Source organism: Podarcis tiliguerta (genome assembly GCF_965153285.1).
Source record: "Podarcis tiliguerta genome assembly, chromosome: 1".
Classification (NCBI taxonomy): Eukaryota; Metazoa; Chordata; class Lepidosauria; order Squamata; family Lacertidae; genus Podarcis; species Podarcis tiliguerta.
In genome coordinates, this window is record NC_139534.1 from 108,098,756 (window position 1) to 108,118,039 (window position 19,284).

The 19,284-nt window shown below is 41.5% G+C and overlaps 1 protein-coding gene across 8 annotated transcripts in view; it reads right to left on the reverse strand.

The window, feature by feature from the left end:
* Positions 1-19,284, reverse strand: part of CEP128 (centrosomal protein 128) — a 176,195-nt gene that overhangs the window by 130,440 nt on the left and 26,471 nt on the right. For all 8 annotated transcript variants that reach the window (XM_083447795.1, XM_083447797.1, XM_083447800.1 and 5 more), the window contains exons 9-12: positions 15,931-16,017; positions 14,110-14,184; positions 11,528-11,660; positions 9,287-9,447 (exon numbers count right to left, since the gene is read on the reverse strand). In XM_083447795.1, the coding sequence (XP_083303921.1) occupies positions 9,287-9,447; positions 11,528-11,660; positions 14,110-14,184; positions 15,931-16,017 (456 nt within the window). The remainder of the gene's footprint in view (positions 1-9,286; positions 9,448-11,527; positions 11,661-14,109; positions 14,185-15,930; positions 16,018-19,284) is intronic.

Consider the following 19,284-nt stretch of genomic DNA (forward strand, 5'->3'; position numbering starts at 1 on the left):
CTTCTAAAGACCTTCCTCGTTCAGCAGCCACACTTCTAAGCAGGGAGCGTTCAATATGTCACTGTCTCACGTCAGTCCATAACACATCTCACCCAATGATGGACTGGCAGTCCAGGACTGCAAATAAGAGTCTCCTCCAAAGATCCCAAAGTACGGGCAAGATGATATAGGAAGTGACAATCCCTTTTCTCTGGATCTAACCAAATGTATTTACTGTACTTTCCCTAAATATCCATTCAAGTAATCAAAAATCAAGTTAAAACACAAACCAGATACGCCCTTACATCTGACAAGTGACTAGTGTATGTACAGAGGATGCAGTTACTAAAATTAACCCCAGCATCTTCTATAACTTCATTTGAAGTCTATTAAGTACATTCTAAATTATACTGTAGGTATTTCACACAGTAAGTGGTCAACCTGTCTTGGGACATTCTAATTTCAGATTTACTCAGCCAATAAATTTAAATGTGTTACATTGTGTCCTCATTTCCCTAATGAAATTTTAACTTTTATTACAATATTTGACTGTTGCTGCACTGTGAACTGCTTTTCAAATTATGAAAAGAGACTAGAACTTTGACGGTTACTCTTTCATTACCGAATTAAAAATATATATAGTTCCCTATTATGCTGTTTGTCAGACTGCAGCTAAAAATATAGCCAGTCTGAAGTAAAATCCATGAGGCACAGTACATTATGGCATGAAAATCTCACCTCCGGGCATTCCTACGTGCCTGCACAAATAGCAGCTTTCACCACAGATCCCAATGTACAAATTTATTTCATACAATTTTATTCTCACAACACTGCAGAGGCTGGTTAAACTGAGTGGTCACCTACTGAGATTCATGGTTGAGGAGGAATCTGAACTTGGGTCTCCCCGGTCATAGTTTAACATTCAAGGCATAACTATCAGTGTTTTCCACAAAGCCAAATTTATAGGACTCCTCCAGGGCTTTTTTCTCTGACTCCATCTACATTTTGTTGTTGTTTAGTCGTTCAGTCGTACAGTCGTATCCGACTCTTCGTGACCCCATGGACCAGAGCACGCCAGGCACTCCTGTCTTCCACTGCCTCCCACAGTTTGGTCAAAATCATGCTAGTAGCTTTGAGAACACTGTACAACCATCTTGTCCTCTGTTGTCCCCTTCTCCTTGTGCCCTCAATCTTTCCCAACATCAGGGTCTTTTCCAGGGAGTCTTCTCTTCTCATGAGGTGGCCAAAGTATTGGAGCCTCAGCTTCAGGAGCTGATTTCCTTAAGAATGGATAGGTTTGATCTTCTTGCAGTCCATGGGACTCTCAAGAGTCTCCTCCAGCACCATAATTCAAAAGCATCAATTCTTTGGCAATCAGCCTTTTTTATGGTCCAGCTCTCACTTCCATACATCACTACTGGGAAAACCATAGCTTTAACTATATGGACCTTTGTTGGCAAGGTGATGTCTCTCCTTTTTAAGATGCTGTCTAAGTTTGTCATCGCTTTTCTCCCAAGAAGCAGGCATCATTTAACTTTGTGACTGCTGTCACCCACATCTTAGTCACTGGTTAAGAAAAGGAGGATGCATCCTTAAAATCACCCTCTTACTAAATATTATCATTAACAAGATCTGTGTGTAGGAGACGCAGATAGGAATACTGTGGTAAAACGACAGTCATACAATCACGGCGGTACTACTATTGTGACATGATTCAATGAAGCAACTACCATCACTACTGCTGCAACGACTGGCTAGGCATGACAGAGCTGGCCTCCCAATGACTGAAACCTATTGGCCTGGTTCGCATGTCACTCTAAACCACAGTTAAACTCAACTATAGAAGCTACCAGCATGAATTTAACCAGACTGCGGGAGGCAGTGGAAGACAGGAGTGCCTGGCGTGCTCTGGTCCATGGGGTCATGAAGAGTCGGACACGACTAAATGGCTAAACAACAACAACAACAACAACAACAACAACAACATGGTTTAAAGGTGAACACACAGCATTCAACGATCTCTTTGATTGCTTTCAAATTATGCTCTTAATACCAGGTGCCTGCAAGACAGAGAAGGGCTGAATATGACACAGCTGTGCTGGCTGGCAAAAACATCTTGAGAGTCCGGCATAAAAGCCATGAGTGCAGCTGGAAGATTCTTCATCCCACTATGCAGGCCTGTGCACAGATTAGGAGAATGTATAATTGCAACCTTGTCTTCAGCACTTTTCACACCAGGGGAGAGAGGTGGGCAGAATGTTCTCTTCAAGATGGAATGTTGGAGGCACCAATATTCATCAGCAAAGAAGAAATCTCTCTTCTGGTTCTATATTTCTCATGCTATAGTAGAATGCATTGAGATTTCAAGCTCATCTTGGCTCTCGGGAAGAAAGGAGCACTTTGCTCCCTTCTCCTACTTTCATTACCGGGACAACAAAATGAGCCAAGACCATGAACAGATGGTTCAACCGACCAGCTCTGTTTGAAAGAATTCACAGGAAAACGTAAGATTGAATTTAAAAGCCCAAATGGGGAAAAATTCTGCTTCTCTAGGATTTTTGGAACACATTACAAAAATCATTTAAAAATCCCCCAATACAAGCCACATTAATTTTTCAGCATGGGCTACAGGACGCCAAAAGACGATTAGACAAATTCATATGGGATAAGGCTATCAGTGGCTACTAGTCACAATGGCTAGGTTCTATCTCTACTATTAGAAACAGTATGTGTCTGAATATCAGTTGCTAGGAATCACAGATGGGGAGAAGTGCTCAGGCCCCACTTTCTGACCTCCCATAAGTTTGGCTATCTACCACTTTTTAGTAATACGCAGTCATACAACCTCCTTCAATTACTACCTCTTTCAGTTAATTTAAACACTTTGTTATTTCACTCCTAAAGCTTCTTCAAATTAGGCAAAAGTCAACTACGGGCTTATTTCCTGTTCAGATGAATACAAGATGATGGAAAAGAAATGGATTAAATCAGCAACAACCACTGATGAGAGAATACTAGGAATTCTTATGAATACAAATAGCTTATGAAGGTTAATGAGGTTCATCGTGGGTTTAAAATAAGAGAATGAGTGTATTTTGTATGTACAGTGAGTCCTCCAATTTAAGGTCTAGGTAACTTTTGAAAGGTACATTAGTGCAAGCTAAATTACCTTTTTTATTGCCAATTGTAAAATATCTCTCTATTCTTCCCCCTCCCGCCAACAAGTATCACAAAGTTGCTTTGTATAGTTCAATAGAAGTTCACAGAATAAAGCAAAATTAGAAGCTCTCAAAAAGGCATCAATCGTGGTATTTGAAGAGAAAGAATACAACACTTAACTAAGTACCCTGCCTGCCCTTTCTGTATAATTGCTGCACAGGAATTTTATTCCAGTTATTTTGAATCCATATGGTCTGGGAATTCATCCTGTTGGTTATCATTATTTAATATTTATTACATTTTTATCCCGCCTTCCCATCTAGGGGCTGAGGGAAGCCTGCATGGTTTCTTGTCCCATTTTTATCTCACAACAACCTTGTGAGGTAGAAGGCTTAAGAGATAAGGGGTGACCTTGGGCCAACATGCTTTATGGCTGAGCAGGTATTTGAATAGCGTCCCCCTGGTCTGACTTCAAACGTCTATCCACAACACTGCACTTGCTGTGGTTAATTTTAACTGACGTTTTAGAATTGGCAGTGATCCCCAAACAAGTAATTGTTTGTGTTAAAGCTGATAGGAGCAGTTATTTACTTGACAAGAGAATCATGGCTAAAGTCTGTAGCACCTGAACGTTTATAATTCTGCTGGAGTAGAAGGGAATTCAAATACATAGCTTGAAAGAAGGGTGGGAAGTATTCAGCTGTGGAGAATTTCAGCTTGATGCCTCTGCTGTGCACACATTTTTGAAGCATTTGCCTTCTAACTTTCATTCTTGAAGAATTCAAAAAATAAAGGTTAGCTCTATCATAGGAAGCGGGTGTGGTAGAAAAGGTATTTCCAGAAACCTAAATCCCTTCGGAAATATTTACGGTATTATACTTAATAAACTAATTCTGCCATGCCCTATATGGTCCATAGATGACATAATGGAACATCAGAGTGCCAGAAGACAATCCTTTGTTCTACACTGGAAGCTCAGCTCAAGCCAATCCTAGCTTTTCATTGGCAAGGGGGGGGGGACCCACCACTTTATGAAATATGTACTTTTCCATATTGCAGTATTTTTCCAGCTCATTTTAAATAGGAAAGTCTCCCCCACCCAACCTGTACAGAATAAACTATTCTAAGATTATGAAGGTGTTCCCACAAGAGAAAGGGGGATCTGAAGCCATCTTGTCAACAGTTCCATCATTTACAGAACATAATGAGATTTCCCATGCTAACAGCCATTTTAAAATATTAAATGTTTGCATTCGTAAAGCAATGTACGATTATGAACACTAGTGTGCAGGATTACACAAAGTGCAGCTGAGTTTTCAAAAATATCATACCACTCTTGAAAATAATTTCTGATTTCATTCTCCACAGCATGAGAAAATGAACAGAAATCCACCCCATTTGCTGACTGAGAACATAGGAAAGATTTCGGCTCAGAATAGGTGTGGGGCAAAATTTGTGGGAGCAAAGCAAACTGGATAGCTCAGTTGGTTAGAGCGTGGTGCTGTGATAACACCAAGGTTGCAAGTTCGCTCCCCGTATGGGACAGCTGCATGTTCCTGCATTACAGGGGGTTGGACTAGATGATCCTCAGGGTCCCTTCAACTCCACAATTCTATGATTCTAGAAAACAAAGGAAGGTTGTTGGAAGGGAGAAATGATTTGGAAACCCTAAGAGGGCAGTGATGGAAACAGTGCAAGAGTCCTTTAAATCTATTAGCACCGTTGCCTGCACACCTCCTCTCAGAAGTGGAGATCCCCACACACACACACACACATACACAAACCTTTTGCATGCAGGCAGGCATATACAAACGAAAATGCCAAAATGACTCACCCTACAGCTATTCCCAGTGTCTGCGAAAAATACACAACTTTATTGAATATACCTTTGAAACCTGCAATGCGCAGCAGTTTTTTTCAACCATTGCTATCAAGGAAGTCTTTGTTAACAGCACCTGCACAGGACATTGATCACATGGGTCACACTCTGTATAAACTTGTCCTCCGGGGGCAGGTTATGCTGCTCACATGTAAATGATAGAGTACTGTCAATCATCATTAGCAGCTGCCAGGAAGCTCCATGCAGATGGTGGGCTGTGGTTGAATGCATGTCGGGAGAAGAGTTGAGTGTGTGTGTGTGCGCACACATGCAAGATTCAGCCCACAGAATCCAGAGAATCTCGGTTTTAAATCTTCTACACATCCTGTGTAATGACAAATTGATAATCAAAGGAAGTGCATCGCTCATGCACTTCAGAGGCAGATAGATGATACTTCCCTCCCCTATCACCATAAGGCAACTTTGCTCTTCTGAAACAAGCCTGTCCAAAACCATCTGGAAAAAGCACAGACCCATATTGGATTTGCAGCTGGAAGTAGTACTATAAAGAACAGATCTGATGGAATGCTGTTTTACTACTGTAGTTTTCAAGTTCACAGCCTTTTGCGGCTTAATGTCGCATCAAGAGGGAAATAATCCATTTCCTTTTCACCTCCTGCAGCTGCTGCCACCTCCCTTAGAGGGTAACAGCGGGAAGTAAAATGTGTATTATACGATTTGTTCTTGTGAGACAGACCTCTAAGCCTCTGGATTTTAAACATACAAAAAGCAGGCTCTTTTAACCTTGTTCTATCAATATGTATATTTTTTATTAAGCAGAACAGTTGGATTCCTGGAAACTGTTCGGCATCTAGGAAGTGATCTGCCGCAGAATCAAATTCTTAAAAAGCCAAGTTTGCTTCCCTTGCACATACTACTTTATCTGGCACTCTTTTTATATCCAAAGGTCACTGTGGTAAAATAAGGGATGTTGGATTTTTTTTAAAATGGAGAACAAAGTATTAGTGTGGTATTATCCTCCATTTTAAGCATAGAAACATAGGGCAGGTTCACCTGACCAGCTCTGTCAGCAGAAGTCATGTGCAATGCCTTCTGCTTCTGCAATTCAGGTTTCCCTCCTTCTCCTCCCCAAATTGGCTTGGGGTGTTCAGGAGAACCCCAAAAACAACACACAGAGGGAAGAAAGGAGGCATCAATCCATCTGGAAATCTGCAATGCTTGCACAAACAGAAGAAGCATTGGGAAAACGTGACACTGCGCTCCACCCACGGAAAGTTCCCTTATGCAGATCTGGACCACTGGGCCCATCTAACTCAGTATTAGCTATACCATGAACGGCAGCACCTCTCCAGGATTTCAGACAGGGGACATTCCCAGCTACACCTGGCAATCCCAATGGCTGAACCTGGGACCTGCTGCACGCAATCAAGTGTCTCTCCCACTGAGTTACGATGGGAAGCAGGAAAAGTATGACTCTGAAAAAATATTAAAGACCTAGCAACCAGATTTACAACAAATGGCACTTTGCGTCCAGAATGGATTCCTACTTATTTTGCCATCTATTTCGTAAGTTCTCATTCGAGTTAAAGTTGACAAAGAGATTGCTGAACTCTGGTTTGTCCTTAACATTCCTCGGAGCAAGCTGGCAGCTTCCAATACATTCCTGATTACATAATTATTACAAGAAATTAAAGATTACTTTCAGACGTGCTGTTATGCCAAATTAAATAGTGCTGCTCTAATGGCTGCCCATTTCTGCTATTCAGAGTTGATTAAAATGCATTCTGATCTTCAAAGAGTAACAGCTGTGCTCAAGGGTATTTTTAAAATCACAATGTAAAAAGAAAAAAAGAAAACTTAACTAGCTTTAGAGAAGGTCCACATCACCAGCAGTATCTTACCAAGTTTATGATCACAGAAAATATCACAGCATCAATGCACGGTACTTCATCTTGACTCATATACTTGTAAAATAAGCTACCAGGGGCAAATACAGTGGTGCCCCACAGGACGAATGCCTCGCAAGACGGAAAACCCGCAAGACGAAAGGGTTTTCCGTCTGCAGAGGCGCTTCGCAAGACGAAAACTGATGAAAATTTTCGGGGGGGGGGGTTTCGCTCCAAAACCCCTTTTTCTGAATCGCTAAGCTGCTAAAAGCATTTTAGCAGCAAAACCGCTAATCCCTCAAGCCTTTTATAGCCGTTTTTAGCCCTTAAAATGTCAATAGCGCTAATAGCGCTACTCCGTCAATGGGCTTGCTTTGCAAGACGAAAAAACCGCAAGACGAAAAGACTCGCGGAATGGATTCTTTTCGTCTTGCGAGGCACCACTGTAATAAGAACAAAGAAAATGTCTCCTTCTGAGGCCCCCACTTTGGAATTTGAAACGGATGGTTGAATTCAACTAGCTTGTCCCACTAACAGCAGCCTGGTCAAAAGCAATGGGGCTTCTCTCCCTCTTACTCCTGGGCTCCCTTCATGCACCCCAACTCCCCCAAATTGACTCAGGGTGGTCAGAAGAACCCCCAGACCATTAAGGAGGAAGGAAGGAAAAGAGGTGAGAGCATTCCACCAGGAAAGCAGAAATGCTTGAAGTGATTTGAATGCCCACTTTATAAAATAATAACAAAGAAATAAGGAAAATTGGTACGATACGTTTTAAGAATGAATTAGAAAATATGAAAAGATGAAGGTAACAATCATATGTACATTCAATATTAGAAATTTTAAATGCACCAGGAATTAATGGGAAGTCTATCACACCTTAGTAAGAACGTTGAACAAAAGAGACTGTATAAGAGTAGATCAATTTTTATTTGTATACTTACATAAGATTACTTATAGAAGATCATTTTTGGTTTATATAAGTTTGTTTTTGTTATGTATGAAACTTAATAAAGCATGGAAAACTTAGAAAGAAAGAAAGAAAGAAAGAAAGAAAGAAAGAAAGAAAGAAAGAAAGAAATGCTTGCAGTGACAGAGCAATCTCGGGATTTTTTTTTATGTTTGACGTTTCCTGGAAGCCACCCAGAGTGGCTGGGAAAACCTAGCCAGATGGACAAGGTATTAATAATAATAATAATAATAATAATAATAATAATAATAATAATAATTGCTATTTCATAGCTGTCAACGTTTCCCTTTTTTAAGGGAAATTCCCTTATAGGATTCCTCACAAGAAAAGGGGAAAGTTGACAGCTATTCTATTTTCAATCCTCCTGCTGATTTTAGATGTATGTTCCGTGGATCACATCTAAAGTCAAAATCATGCATAATCAAAACACATTGGAGATTGCCAAAGTCTTTTTTCTTGGTTGGATGCCTGAGCCAGAACACCCGCCCCTTATTTGTTTGTTTGCTTGCTCACTTTGCTGCATGAACAGCAACAATGCCTTTTTAGTAGCATTACTGCAACAACTGGTGCTAACATTATGCAACTAGCACATGGCAGGTTTAGAAGAAAACTGGAAAAAAGATTCAGTAAATGCACAAGTCATTGATATCGGCTATCAGCTGGTGGCCGCCTCTCCTCCATTTCGCTTGGTTGATGGGTGCAAGGTTGATGCCAAACAAAACATCAATTTAATTCGGAATCGGGTATCCAGCAATGTTGGTTAGACTGTGTGGCTGGACCAGCGCGTATCCAAATGGTTCCAACCAACAGAGATTCACTTTTTTTTACATCAACTACAAAATGGGAGAATGATGTCCATGTGATTGATGGTGTGGTAAATCTGGGCTGTTTCCATGCACAGGAAGAGATGAGCTAAATCTGCTGACTACTGCGATACGTCTGTTCCTTTCACAAACAGAATCATTCTTATTTGGCATTATTAGGGGCTACTAGTTTGACTACAGAATTGGAAAATGCAGTATAAGAGGTTCAGCTTTGTTTGTGTTGATGCAACGCAAGGCAATTTACGTCGCACACCAACATGTGGGGGGAGAAGTCAAAAGGCGGTGCTGTCAACTGCTAGCTCTTTAGGAAAATCAGAACTTCAGATTAGTTCTCACAAAGGGCAGATGAAGTTGAAAATCATACTGCAACACTCAAGATGACATTTGAGATGTTCCTGGAGAAATAAGATGTGATGGAGAAGAGATCAAGCCTATCCTTCACCCAGACATTTCAGTTTTCATGCATAGGAATCCTTTCCTTTGTTAAGCCATGGGGTGAAATTCCATTATGTAAACTCTCACCTGCAGTTCATGCACAGGCTTACATGCTATTTGTGTGGCCACACTTCAGCCACAAATTGCAACTCAAAAAGTAGTAGAACCTAAGCTTATCATTTAAAGAGATGTTTACCTCTATTTGTATTCCAAGCTGTGCTTTCTCTTTGTCCTTGCGCTCTATACATCGCTTCAACTCTTCTATCTCTGACATAACAGCACTGTGATTCAGCTGTGCTCTCAATTCCCAGATCTGCTTTTCCATCTCTTGTTTCTCTGGATCAGACCTCTCAAGCACTGGAACAAACGTGGCATGATTTAGCATAAGAAAAATTACAACAAACAAAAGAATGCACTCATACATAAAACACACATGGCTGCAGGAAAATCAGAAACAGCCAATTCCAGTTTCGATTAACCATAGTTTCACATATTGTTCAGACCCTAAACCATGGTTAATCTTAACGATGTTTAGTGGAAACAAGTAAACCACAGCTTGTATGGTTCAGATGACACACCAAACTGAAGCTAATCAAAAATAGAAACAAAGACTTCAAAACTCCTCACTGTGGCCATGTCAAAATGAGGATGAAAGACTTCGAACTCAGAGGAAGCTATGCTTGTTCTCACAAATCAAATCAGCCCATAAAACAAAGTTTATCGACAAGCAGTATTGGTGGCCTTGACTACAGGATAAGGCGATAGTTAGATAAACAGAAAGATAGATAGCTCGGTTAGAGTAAATGCCAAATTACTTTAAATTTCCTTTCAATTCTATGAGGAGACTGACATGGCAAGCACAGGCTTCCATGAATTAGCTTATTGCCTCCACTGCCTTGTGGATTACTCTTGGGTGGGATGAAGAGTAAGGCAGTTCACACCTTGACCAAAAAGAAGTGGGATTCCATCGGGTTCTAGGCAGGCATTGCTTATAGACACTGGCAGCAGACCACAAAGATAAAACACAAAAATGTGTCATCTGACGAAGATGGAAGGGTGCCCTCAAATTTTGCTTTAAAAAAAGGAGTTGGGTTAAAAATTATCAAAAAAGTATTTTCTGTTCTTTCTTTGTTTGAACACCTTCTGAACTTCCCCGCAGAAAATATTATGTGAAACAGCCTCAATCTGATAGTTCGTGAGAATTTTCATGCATCCCATACTGTTAGATAACTGCATCTTCTTCACCGTCCTGTTTTCCTTCAAGAATATTCAAATGAAATGCCCTTCCCAAATTCCATTACCTGGAAAAGGGTCCATTTCACTTATTCTGTATCCAAACAATACAGTATCGTGTATGGGTTTTCTATGACATTTTCTGAATGCATATGAAGAATACTTTAAAAAATAATAATACTTTGGCTTTCCTATTAATTATACCTGGGTAAATTAGATTCATTGTCATGTCAGGAAGGTAAGCCATGCTCATGTTTCCCCTGACAGAGTGAAAGCAGTGCCAAGTAACAGAAATATCTATGTTTCAAGAAGGAAAGCCTGCCACTGGACCTTGGCTAGAAGCATCTCCATTCATACAGTGGAAAGGATATACGAGGGATATTGAGGCTTGAGGATGCAACTGCTATTTATAGCCGTTTTAAGCATACCAGCAGGGCACATTTAGAGATCAACCTGTATTGATTTGTTCTGCATCACATGGGACCAAAGCTGAGCTCCACTGAGCACAGCTGATTTGCAACCTCCATTTACTGCCACACAGTGCTCCCCTACTAGCCCTTTGAAAATGAATGGCTAGTACACAACAGTAGGTTTCGGTGGATTGCTTCCAGACCCTACTGATGCAATTACTTCTAGTGAATGCTCCAGATCTAGCTCCTAATATTTTTCACACACTACTGCCTGCCTCTGCTATCTCTGTGCAACTTCTACCATGCTCGTTACGGTAGCAGGGACCTACAGCTCGGACAAGACAAGCCCAAATTCCAATTCATAATCCTTCAGCAGCCTGTAAGAAATCAGATCCTAGCTGGTTGCCAGTCTACCTAACAAAAAAATGTATTAGAAAGGCTTTTGCTAAATCAAGAATTTAAGAAATGAAATATGAACTGCCTAGCGTTTGCTAAACTGCAGCTTCGATAATGGCTCACATTTAATTTACACAACTGCTTTCACATAAATCTCTGAATTAACTTTTGTCTTTTTCGGTCATGATGAGGAGGAGGTTCAATGTGCTGAGATTGTGAGCAACAGACATTGAGACATATGCTTTTGTTCACAACTTGATTTTGCCCACAGTTCTCTGTTATTTCCAGCTTTCAGTAAAACAAGACTTGCCATTTCAAGCGCTGAGTCTTCCTCAAGGTATAGTTACTATAAGGTCTTATTTTTTTGTCCTGAATAGTAATGGGAAAGAGAGTGTTACCTCTTTGCCTCCTCCCGTCATCCTTTTGCTCAGCTGGATGGCTCTGGTGATGCATGGCAACCTGAGATATTCGATGGTGCAGATTCAGTCGTTCCTCTTCTGCTCTAAGGAGTTGGGAACGAAGATCCTCAATCTAACACACACACACACACATATACACAGACAAGCGCCAGCTTTTTTAACAAACCAGAAACCAATTTCAATAAAATGTGGAGGCATATTTTCACTGACATTATCAATTCTTTAAAAGATCCTAAAGCAAAATGTGGCCATAACCCATTACCCATACACTATACTTAGCAATGAGCCAAGCATAAGCAGCATGAGATTTCTCTGTTTTAAATGGAAGCGACAGATTCAAGAGGATATCCCCACCTGGCTCCCTCTTTATCAAACTGCCTTGGTCTTCGGCTTTTTCAGTTTGGGGAGTTGTTTAAGGTATATCTCTTCACACAGGCCCCTGGGTCCTCATGCTGTTGCTGAAAGGAGGCCGCTGGGATATCTGATCTTTTCAGTCACTATACTGCTTTGCCAGTGAGTATTATCTCACTGCTGCTACACTGATGTGCTGTTTTGGAGAATTTAAGCAGCCTTGGTTCTTTTACTAGTTTTAATTGTTTTATATTTTATTTTGTCTTTTGTAAACTGCTTTGCCATTCTTAAAGAAACCTTGTTATCTAAATGAATTAATAATAGGAAAAATAAGGCAAGGGACCTCTCCACATGCAATCAGAAACCCTGCCTACTCAAAAGGTTCCCAAGCACACACAGGTTCCTTCACAGGTTATGCATGTATGGAATGGGGGTAACAATCCCACATTGCCCTCTGAGGGCATTCTGCGTAATTCTGTGAACTGCAACACCAAGATGGGGCAAAACTGGGCTGTTACAAAACCAAGCACACCAACCGAGCCTCAATGAAACACAAAGAGGTTTATTTGACTAGCTGGTTTTGCTTCTGAATAAATTATACAGCTAGAAGCCAGCAGAGAGATTAGCCACTTCAAGGCAATTTGTTTTCGCAAAGTTATAATTTGCTTGTGCAAAAGTAAAACAAGGTAAAGCAATTCCAGGAGGGAGGGTGGGGAGCTGGTGAAGGAATCCAATCGCTCTTTTCACTGTCTTTAGGCAATTACTTTCTCTGCTCTTTCAAAATATATCGAAATGTGCCCAATAATTTATACTACAGGCCAGTCTTGACAGACTCTAGGGTTGTGCGCCCATCTCACTCAAGAGGCCGGAGGCCAGCGCTGTCCGGAGACACTTCCGGGTCACGTGGCCAGCATGACATCGCTGCTCTGGCGAGCCAGAGCCGCACACGGAAACGCCGTTTACCTTCCCACTAGTAAGTGGTCCCTATTTATCTACTTTCACCCGGGAGCAGTTTTCGAACTGCTAGGTTGGCAGGCACTGGGACCGAACAACGGGAGCGCACCCCGCCGCGGGGATTCGAACCGCCAACCTTTCGATCGGCAAGCATTAAACATTAAACAACCCTTAAACCCAAAGAAAGTAAACCATAAATATAACGTGTAATCTATTTCATCATATCCATAGGTAGGCAGCTGTGAATGCGTAAGTGAGAATTTATTTTTAACCAAATTAAAAAGACAGCTAGGGAGCGTCTTATTTGGCGTGACAGAGTCTGCAGAACTAATTTTCTAGAGTGTCAATTAGAACAGAGTAAGATCCAAATACAGAGCAATCCCTGAAAGCAAGCACTAGGCACATTCCAGCTGTGGCAAACTACAGTATAAGGTAAGTCCTTCAAGCTGCTGATGCTATCATGTAGCTTGTTGTCCCCTCCTGCTTTCATACAACATATTCAAGTGCTAGCTTCCCCTACCCACCCAGTGTGGTACAATGGACAGAGTGTTAAACTTGGGCCCAGCAGACCTGGTTCAGATCCCCCAAATAGCTATAAAGCCAAACAAACACACATTCTAAGTGTTCTTTCTCTAGAATGAGCAGGATTCAAAAGGCAAAACGTTATATTAATATGCCATGCCACAAGATAAGCAAGCCAATCAGCTTCTGCTACATTTCTTAAGTTGACTTTGGCAAAACAGCTTCATGTTGCTCTCATTTGCGTGTTACGCTAAGTCAAACCATGGTTTAGCACAAATGAGCAAATGTTGGACTCCTTTGCTGCTGCACTAAGCAAAGCCACAGCATGTTGTTTCAACCCAGAGTAGCAGTTCTGCTCTATGCAGACAAATCATGAGCTGAAACCAAGACTTGCCTTTGGTTTACAGCTCATAGTTTCTCCGGGGAGAGCTAGACCAGGAGCTTGAGTCTGGACAACATGCTAAGGCAAACCACAGTTTACCACAGCAGCACAATGACTGGACTGGAGCAAAGCACCATCTCCTTTCTGGAGGCCTACACATTTGCACTAAGCTTAGCGCCATGTGAGAACCAGACTAATAAACTATCATTCTGTAATAAAGCTTGGTATGCCCTTTTGTGACTGTTTTCTTATCATACTTATTTCTAACTTCCTACCGCACTACTTGATAGAAAGTTTTAAGAGCACTGCCTACTGTGAACGGAGACAGGTTTTTACATAGGAAAGTGGTTACCTGGTGGAGAAGAACCTCTCTGCTGTTTTCCGACTGATCCAGTTTCCTCCGGGACTGCTCCAAATCTTGTTCAAGCTTATTCGGATTAGAAAGAGTGACAAAAAAATCATTCCACTGCTAGTAATGTCATGAATTATTTAGCTACAATATTTAATATACCCAGAAGTCTGCTGAACGCTCATTTCCTATGCAACACTTTGCTAAGCTCGCCAAATGCCTATTACCCCAATGGTTCCTTAGATCAAACAATCTGTTTACAAATACATGCATTTCTTCCTCTCCTAAAAACTACGTTATGTAACTGAGTTGCACGTGTTATCTCCCTCATACTCTAGATGGGCTCCCCTTTCAAGGTAGCAAAACAGAGCAGTTTGAAAGGTTGTTTGACTCATAATAACCAGAAATCCCAGGTTGAGAAGGGAAAAAAGTAAAAACCCAAAGGCACATTAAAAAAAAGAAACACCCAAAATTTCAAGCCAGAATGAAGAATGGGTATTGCAGATGTCTGTGATTAACTCAAAACTGAACGCAAGTTCTTGAAAGAACAACAAATACCCTCTTAGTTATAGTTATATTAGCCCTTGAAAGGGTTTGGAAAGTGAAGCTGCTGCGAAATGCAGCAGCCAGAATAATTTCTGGTACTTGGCTTTCCTGACCACACCACTCGGTTTGAGTCCAGGCCTAACTCAAAATCCTGGTTATTACATATAAAGCTCCAAACATCCTAGGACCAGGATATTTCAAGGACCTTCTCCTCCTGTGTTAACTTGAATGACAGTAGCAGTTGGCAGCCTTACAGGGCCAGTGTGGTCCTGCTTCCCAGTGCTGAGTGGGGTTGCCTTCTACCGAGGGGGGAAAGGGATGGTTAGCTTGGTGCACTGCAGGCGTGATGCAACAAATCTGATTCCTATTTATTTATTTAAGGCATTTCTATAATGCTTACTATTTTGAATTCCTAAGCAGTGTGAATCAAACGTGTTTTACGCACACACACGAACACAGAATAAGAAAGGCCATCATACAAACAAAACAACCTTATAAGGCCTGCTAAAATAGGCATGTCTTAGTCAAGTGCCTGAAATTAAGCAAGGAGGGGACCTGATTATTCTCAGCCAAAAGGGAGGGCCACAGGATTGGGTCCCCAATGCTGAATGCAAGGCCTCTGGAAGTTATGAGCCAGTTACCCCGCCAAGTTCCACACAAGTTTGGAACTGGGAAGCCAGATGAACAATGCCACCCGGCATGTATCTCTGCGCCACCAGCTACTGCTGCCTAATAATAATTCAGAGAATAATAATTCAGAAGAAAGGTATGTTTGGCAAGGACCCAATAGAGGATCTTTTGAGTGGTGGCTCCCCAGTTGTGAAAATCCCTCTGAAGGGAGGTTAGTTCAGCAGGTGGTGAAGGCATTTTTATTTCACCAAGCTTTTGCCACATTTTAATTCTTGCTTTTTTATGGCATTTGTTTTATTGGTTTCTTCTCCTACCCCCTAGTTTTAATAGCAGTGAGTGTTTTAACTGTTGTTAAGGGCCAAATTTCTCTGCGTGGGCCTCAACAAGTATGACGCCTTCCTGTTTTTACAGGCTTAAGTATTCTTGATGCAGGTCACCTTGGAAGGAGCAGTACAATCTGGGCATGTGCCGCTGAAAAGAAGCTGGACATCTTACTATGAAAGGCAGAGAGTTTGATGCTGATATCTGCTATTATATGTTAAAGCAAGCATACTTCATATTTTTAAAGCATGGGTGCAAAAGTCACTGCATCAATTGCAACATGAAGATACTACACCATCAACATTTTTTTAAAAAAAAAACCCTTACTTTGTTTTTTTCACCCTCCATTTTCAGTACTTTATTCTTCAAGACAGTTTCCACTTCATTAGCTCTAGCATCTTGTTGTTTTAAAGCCTTGAAGGAAGAAAATGGGAATTTGTTTCTTTTTTGCAAAACCATCAAAGCCTTAATTTATAAAATATGCTGACATTTGTATTATTTACACATGCACAAACACAGCAGAACACACTGGTGTGTGAGATTATACCGTGCAAAGCTATAAATAGATGTATCGAATGCATAGTGTCCACAACTAAGCTTGATACCTTGCAATCCATTAGCTTCCATACCCCAATAAGCAAGCTGAGCCTCAGCCTGCCTCAACTCTCCCTTCAAGACACAGAATGTTTAACCCTTTCCCAAGCTGGATGTATGTTCAAAATCATAAACTCCCACACCTATTTTAACTCTCAAAAGCTATATAAGATCCCCTATCTTTTACCTCTTAGGGAGAAAAACAGTGGGGTGTGTGGAGAAAGAAATTTTCAGTGTACAGATAGCTAGGATGGAAAGGGTTAAACAGCCCTCTTCTGCCACTCAGTCGGAAGTCAGCCATCAGGTGGCACTGTGGTCTAAACCAATGAGCCTCTTTGGCTTGCCGATCAGAAGGTCCGCAGCGTGCGGTGTGAATCCTTCCAGTGGGTTGAGCTCCCATTGCTCTGTTCCAGCTCCTGCCAACCAAGCAGTTCGAAAGCACACCAGTGCAAGTAGATAAATAGGTACTGCTGCAGCGGGAAGGTAAACAGCATTTCCATGGACTCTAGCACTTGTCATGGTGTCCCGTTGCGCCAGAAGCGGTTTAGTCACGCTGGCCACATAACCCAGAAATCTGTCTGCGGACAAACGCCTGCTCCCTTGGCCTGAAGTGAGATGAGTGCCACACCCCAGAGTCGCCTTTGACTGGACTTAACCATCCAGGGGTCCTTTACCGTTACCTTATCTGACAAAAGCATTGCACTTCCACTTGATATGTCTACCCAACATTGCTGGAAGTGATAAGTAATGGGGCCATCAGGCAGGAGGCAGGCTGTATAATTGCAGACAAATCTAGGAAGTCCCCTTGTCAACATGGCTATGTGTACAACAGGGTAGGGCAGTCTCATTGGCTCCAGCCCAAGAAGCCCAACTTAAGCCTATCGGAAGAACATTTCAGAATAGTAAACCAATAAATGGGCTCCTTGCATGATTCTTAAGCAGTACAGGTAAGCACCAAAATGTAGTAGAAAAAAGGGTTCAAAGTAACCCAGGTTTAACTAGATTTAAACAGTTTAAAACAGGAAAGTAGCAGTTATGGGGAAGTTTAGGCCCTCCAAGTACTACCGCTAGGTAGAGAAGACAATTCTGGCAATGTAGGCAAATAATCTTTACTTGGTCTAAGGCAGTTTCCTGGTGAATTTACCTCACAGAGGAATGTATGCAGCTTGGAGATGCCTTGCATACTGGCTCCACAATGTCAGCTATACTAGCGAAGAAAAACTAGAAGCAATAAGTAACCGCGGAAGATTTCGCTAACACAGAATAGGAATTAGGCATCTTATCATTAAGACATCTTAACTCAGTCTTGGAAATCAATATGCCAACCTCAGCTTATCAAAGCAGCACTGAAGGATATTTAGGCCATTAAGCAGCAATAACATGAAATAAAAAAGCAATCTCTCACCCCACTGGTATTTCAAATAAGCCATTCCATTTTATTTTCCAGGTACAGTAAAAATAAATAGTCCATAACTGTATTGGTTTTACGAAAAGCAGGTATATGACTAAACAGCACATACACACACACGAAAGGAAATTTTCAGAACCAAGGAAAATGCAGAGTCTCTCACATACCACACCTGGAAGTAAATCAAACCTATTTTGCCTAGGCTGCTCTGCCAATAGCATACTCGCATCAGTCACTTGTGACCTAACAGAAATAAAGAACCGACTTCAGACTATGGTTGAAGATCCTAGCTCGATCCCAACTTAATGATCATAGGTTTTCAGTTTGGATTTAACAGGAAACAATCATTGATTGGATTTCCTGGGTTAACTGCAGTGTGCGGAGAAGGGAGGAAAACATTGGAAACCACCTTCTATCGAGTCAGACCCCTGGTCCATCTAGCTCTCTCCAAGGTTTCACACAGGAAACCATTACCAATCCTGCCTGGAGATATTGGGGCTTGAACCAAAGATTTTTTGCCTGCAAAGCAGATTCTCCACCACTGAGCTACGAGGGCTGGCAGCAGCATATGTCAGAGTCTGCAGGCACAAAGCTTGCACAGGTCCCAGAGATCTAACCCAAGATCTGTACGTCCAAACCAGGCCACTGCCTAGCCTTGCCTATTCAGAAGTTCCCAAAGCTGAATAACCAAGGGAGCATGCTGCCAGCCTCCTACTGGACCAAGGGGGCGTTCCAAAGACCCACACAACTGGTTCTGCATGATCAGAAGGAGGGGCTTTGGATTTGTGTTTCTCAAAACAGCAGACACCCGCCCTACACAGCAAGCTGCTTTTGAAACCAAGGAGACTTTCAAAAGCAGTCTGTGATAGAAAACCCTACCAGGCATGCTCAAGCTTGTGGGAATGTCTAAAGTGGTGCTTTGGATCCCAGCCCATATTTACCAAGGAGGGGAATCAGCCCATTGTTCTGGCTTCTATTTAATTTCTTACAAGTGATCATCTGGATAGAGGAAAACAGTCCTTTATGATTACCGTAAGTGCTGTAAATAGCATAACACTTAAAACTTTTTAAAAAAACACACACACCCCCGAATGTTAATGACAGACACTTTCCCCCAAAGAGCCAACTATCTATCTAAGTAAACTACGATAATGCTGTGGAGTGACAAATCGAGTTCAGATAAGAGCTACAGCAATTACAAAGTCAGTGTCATACAGTGTCAAGAGCAATTGTGTTTGCTGCTATATTTCTCTAATTAAAAGTTATGGAAGAATAAATAAGAAGGTGCGTACTACAGGCACAGTAATTGTTAAATAGGGTTATCCTCAAGACATGCATGTAATAAGATGCTTTTCTTCTCCTAAGCCTGGGAAATTGCAGACCCATCAACCAAACATGAATCACAAGTAAATTGATGGATGGTGCTATTAAAGCCAGAGATGCCAAATATACAGAAGAAGGAGAAAGAGAATCCTTCCCAAGGAAGAATAAGCACCATTTCTGCGGCAGGAAGACTCGCCTCACCAACCTTCTTCGGGAGTGTCAAACAGGCAGATAAGTGCAATTTAGCTGTTATTCAAAATGTGGACTCTCAAAAACACTTCTGACAGCATCAAAGGTCCATGAGAAGGAAGATCCTTTTACAGAGGACCAAGCAGCAGCATTCTGTCAAGCTATAG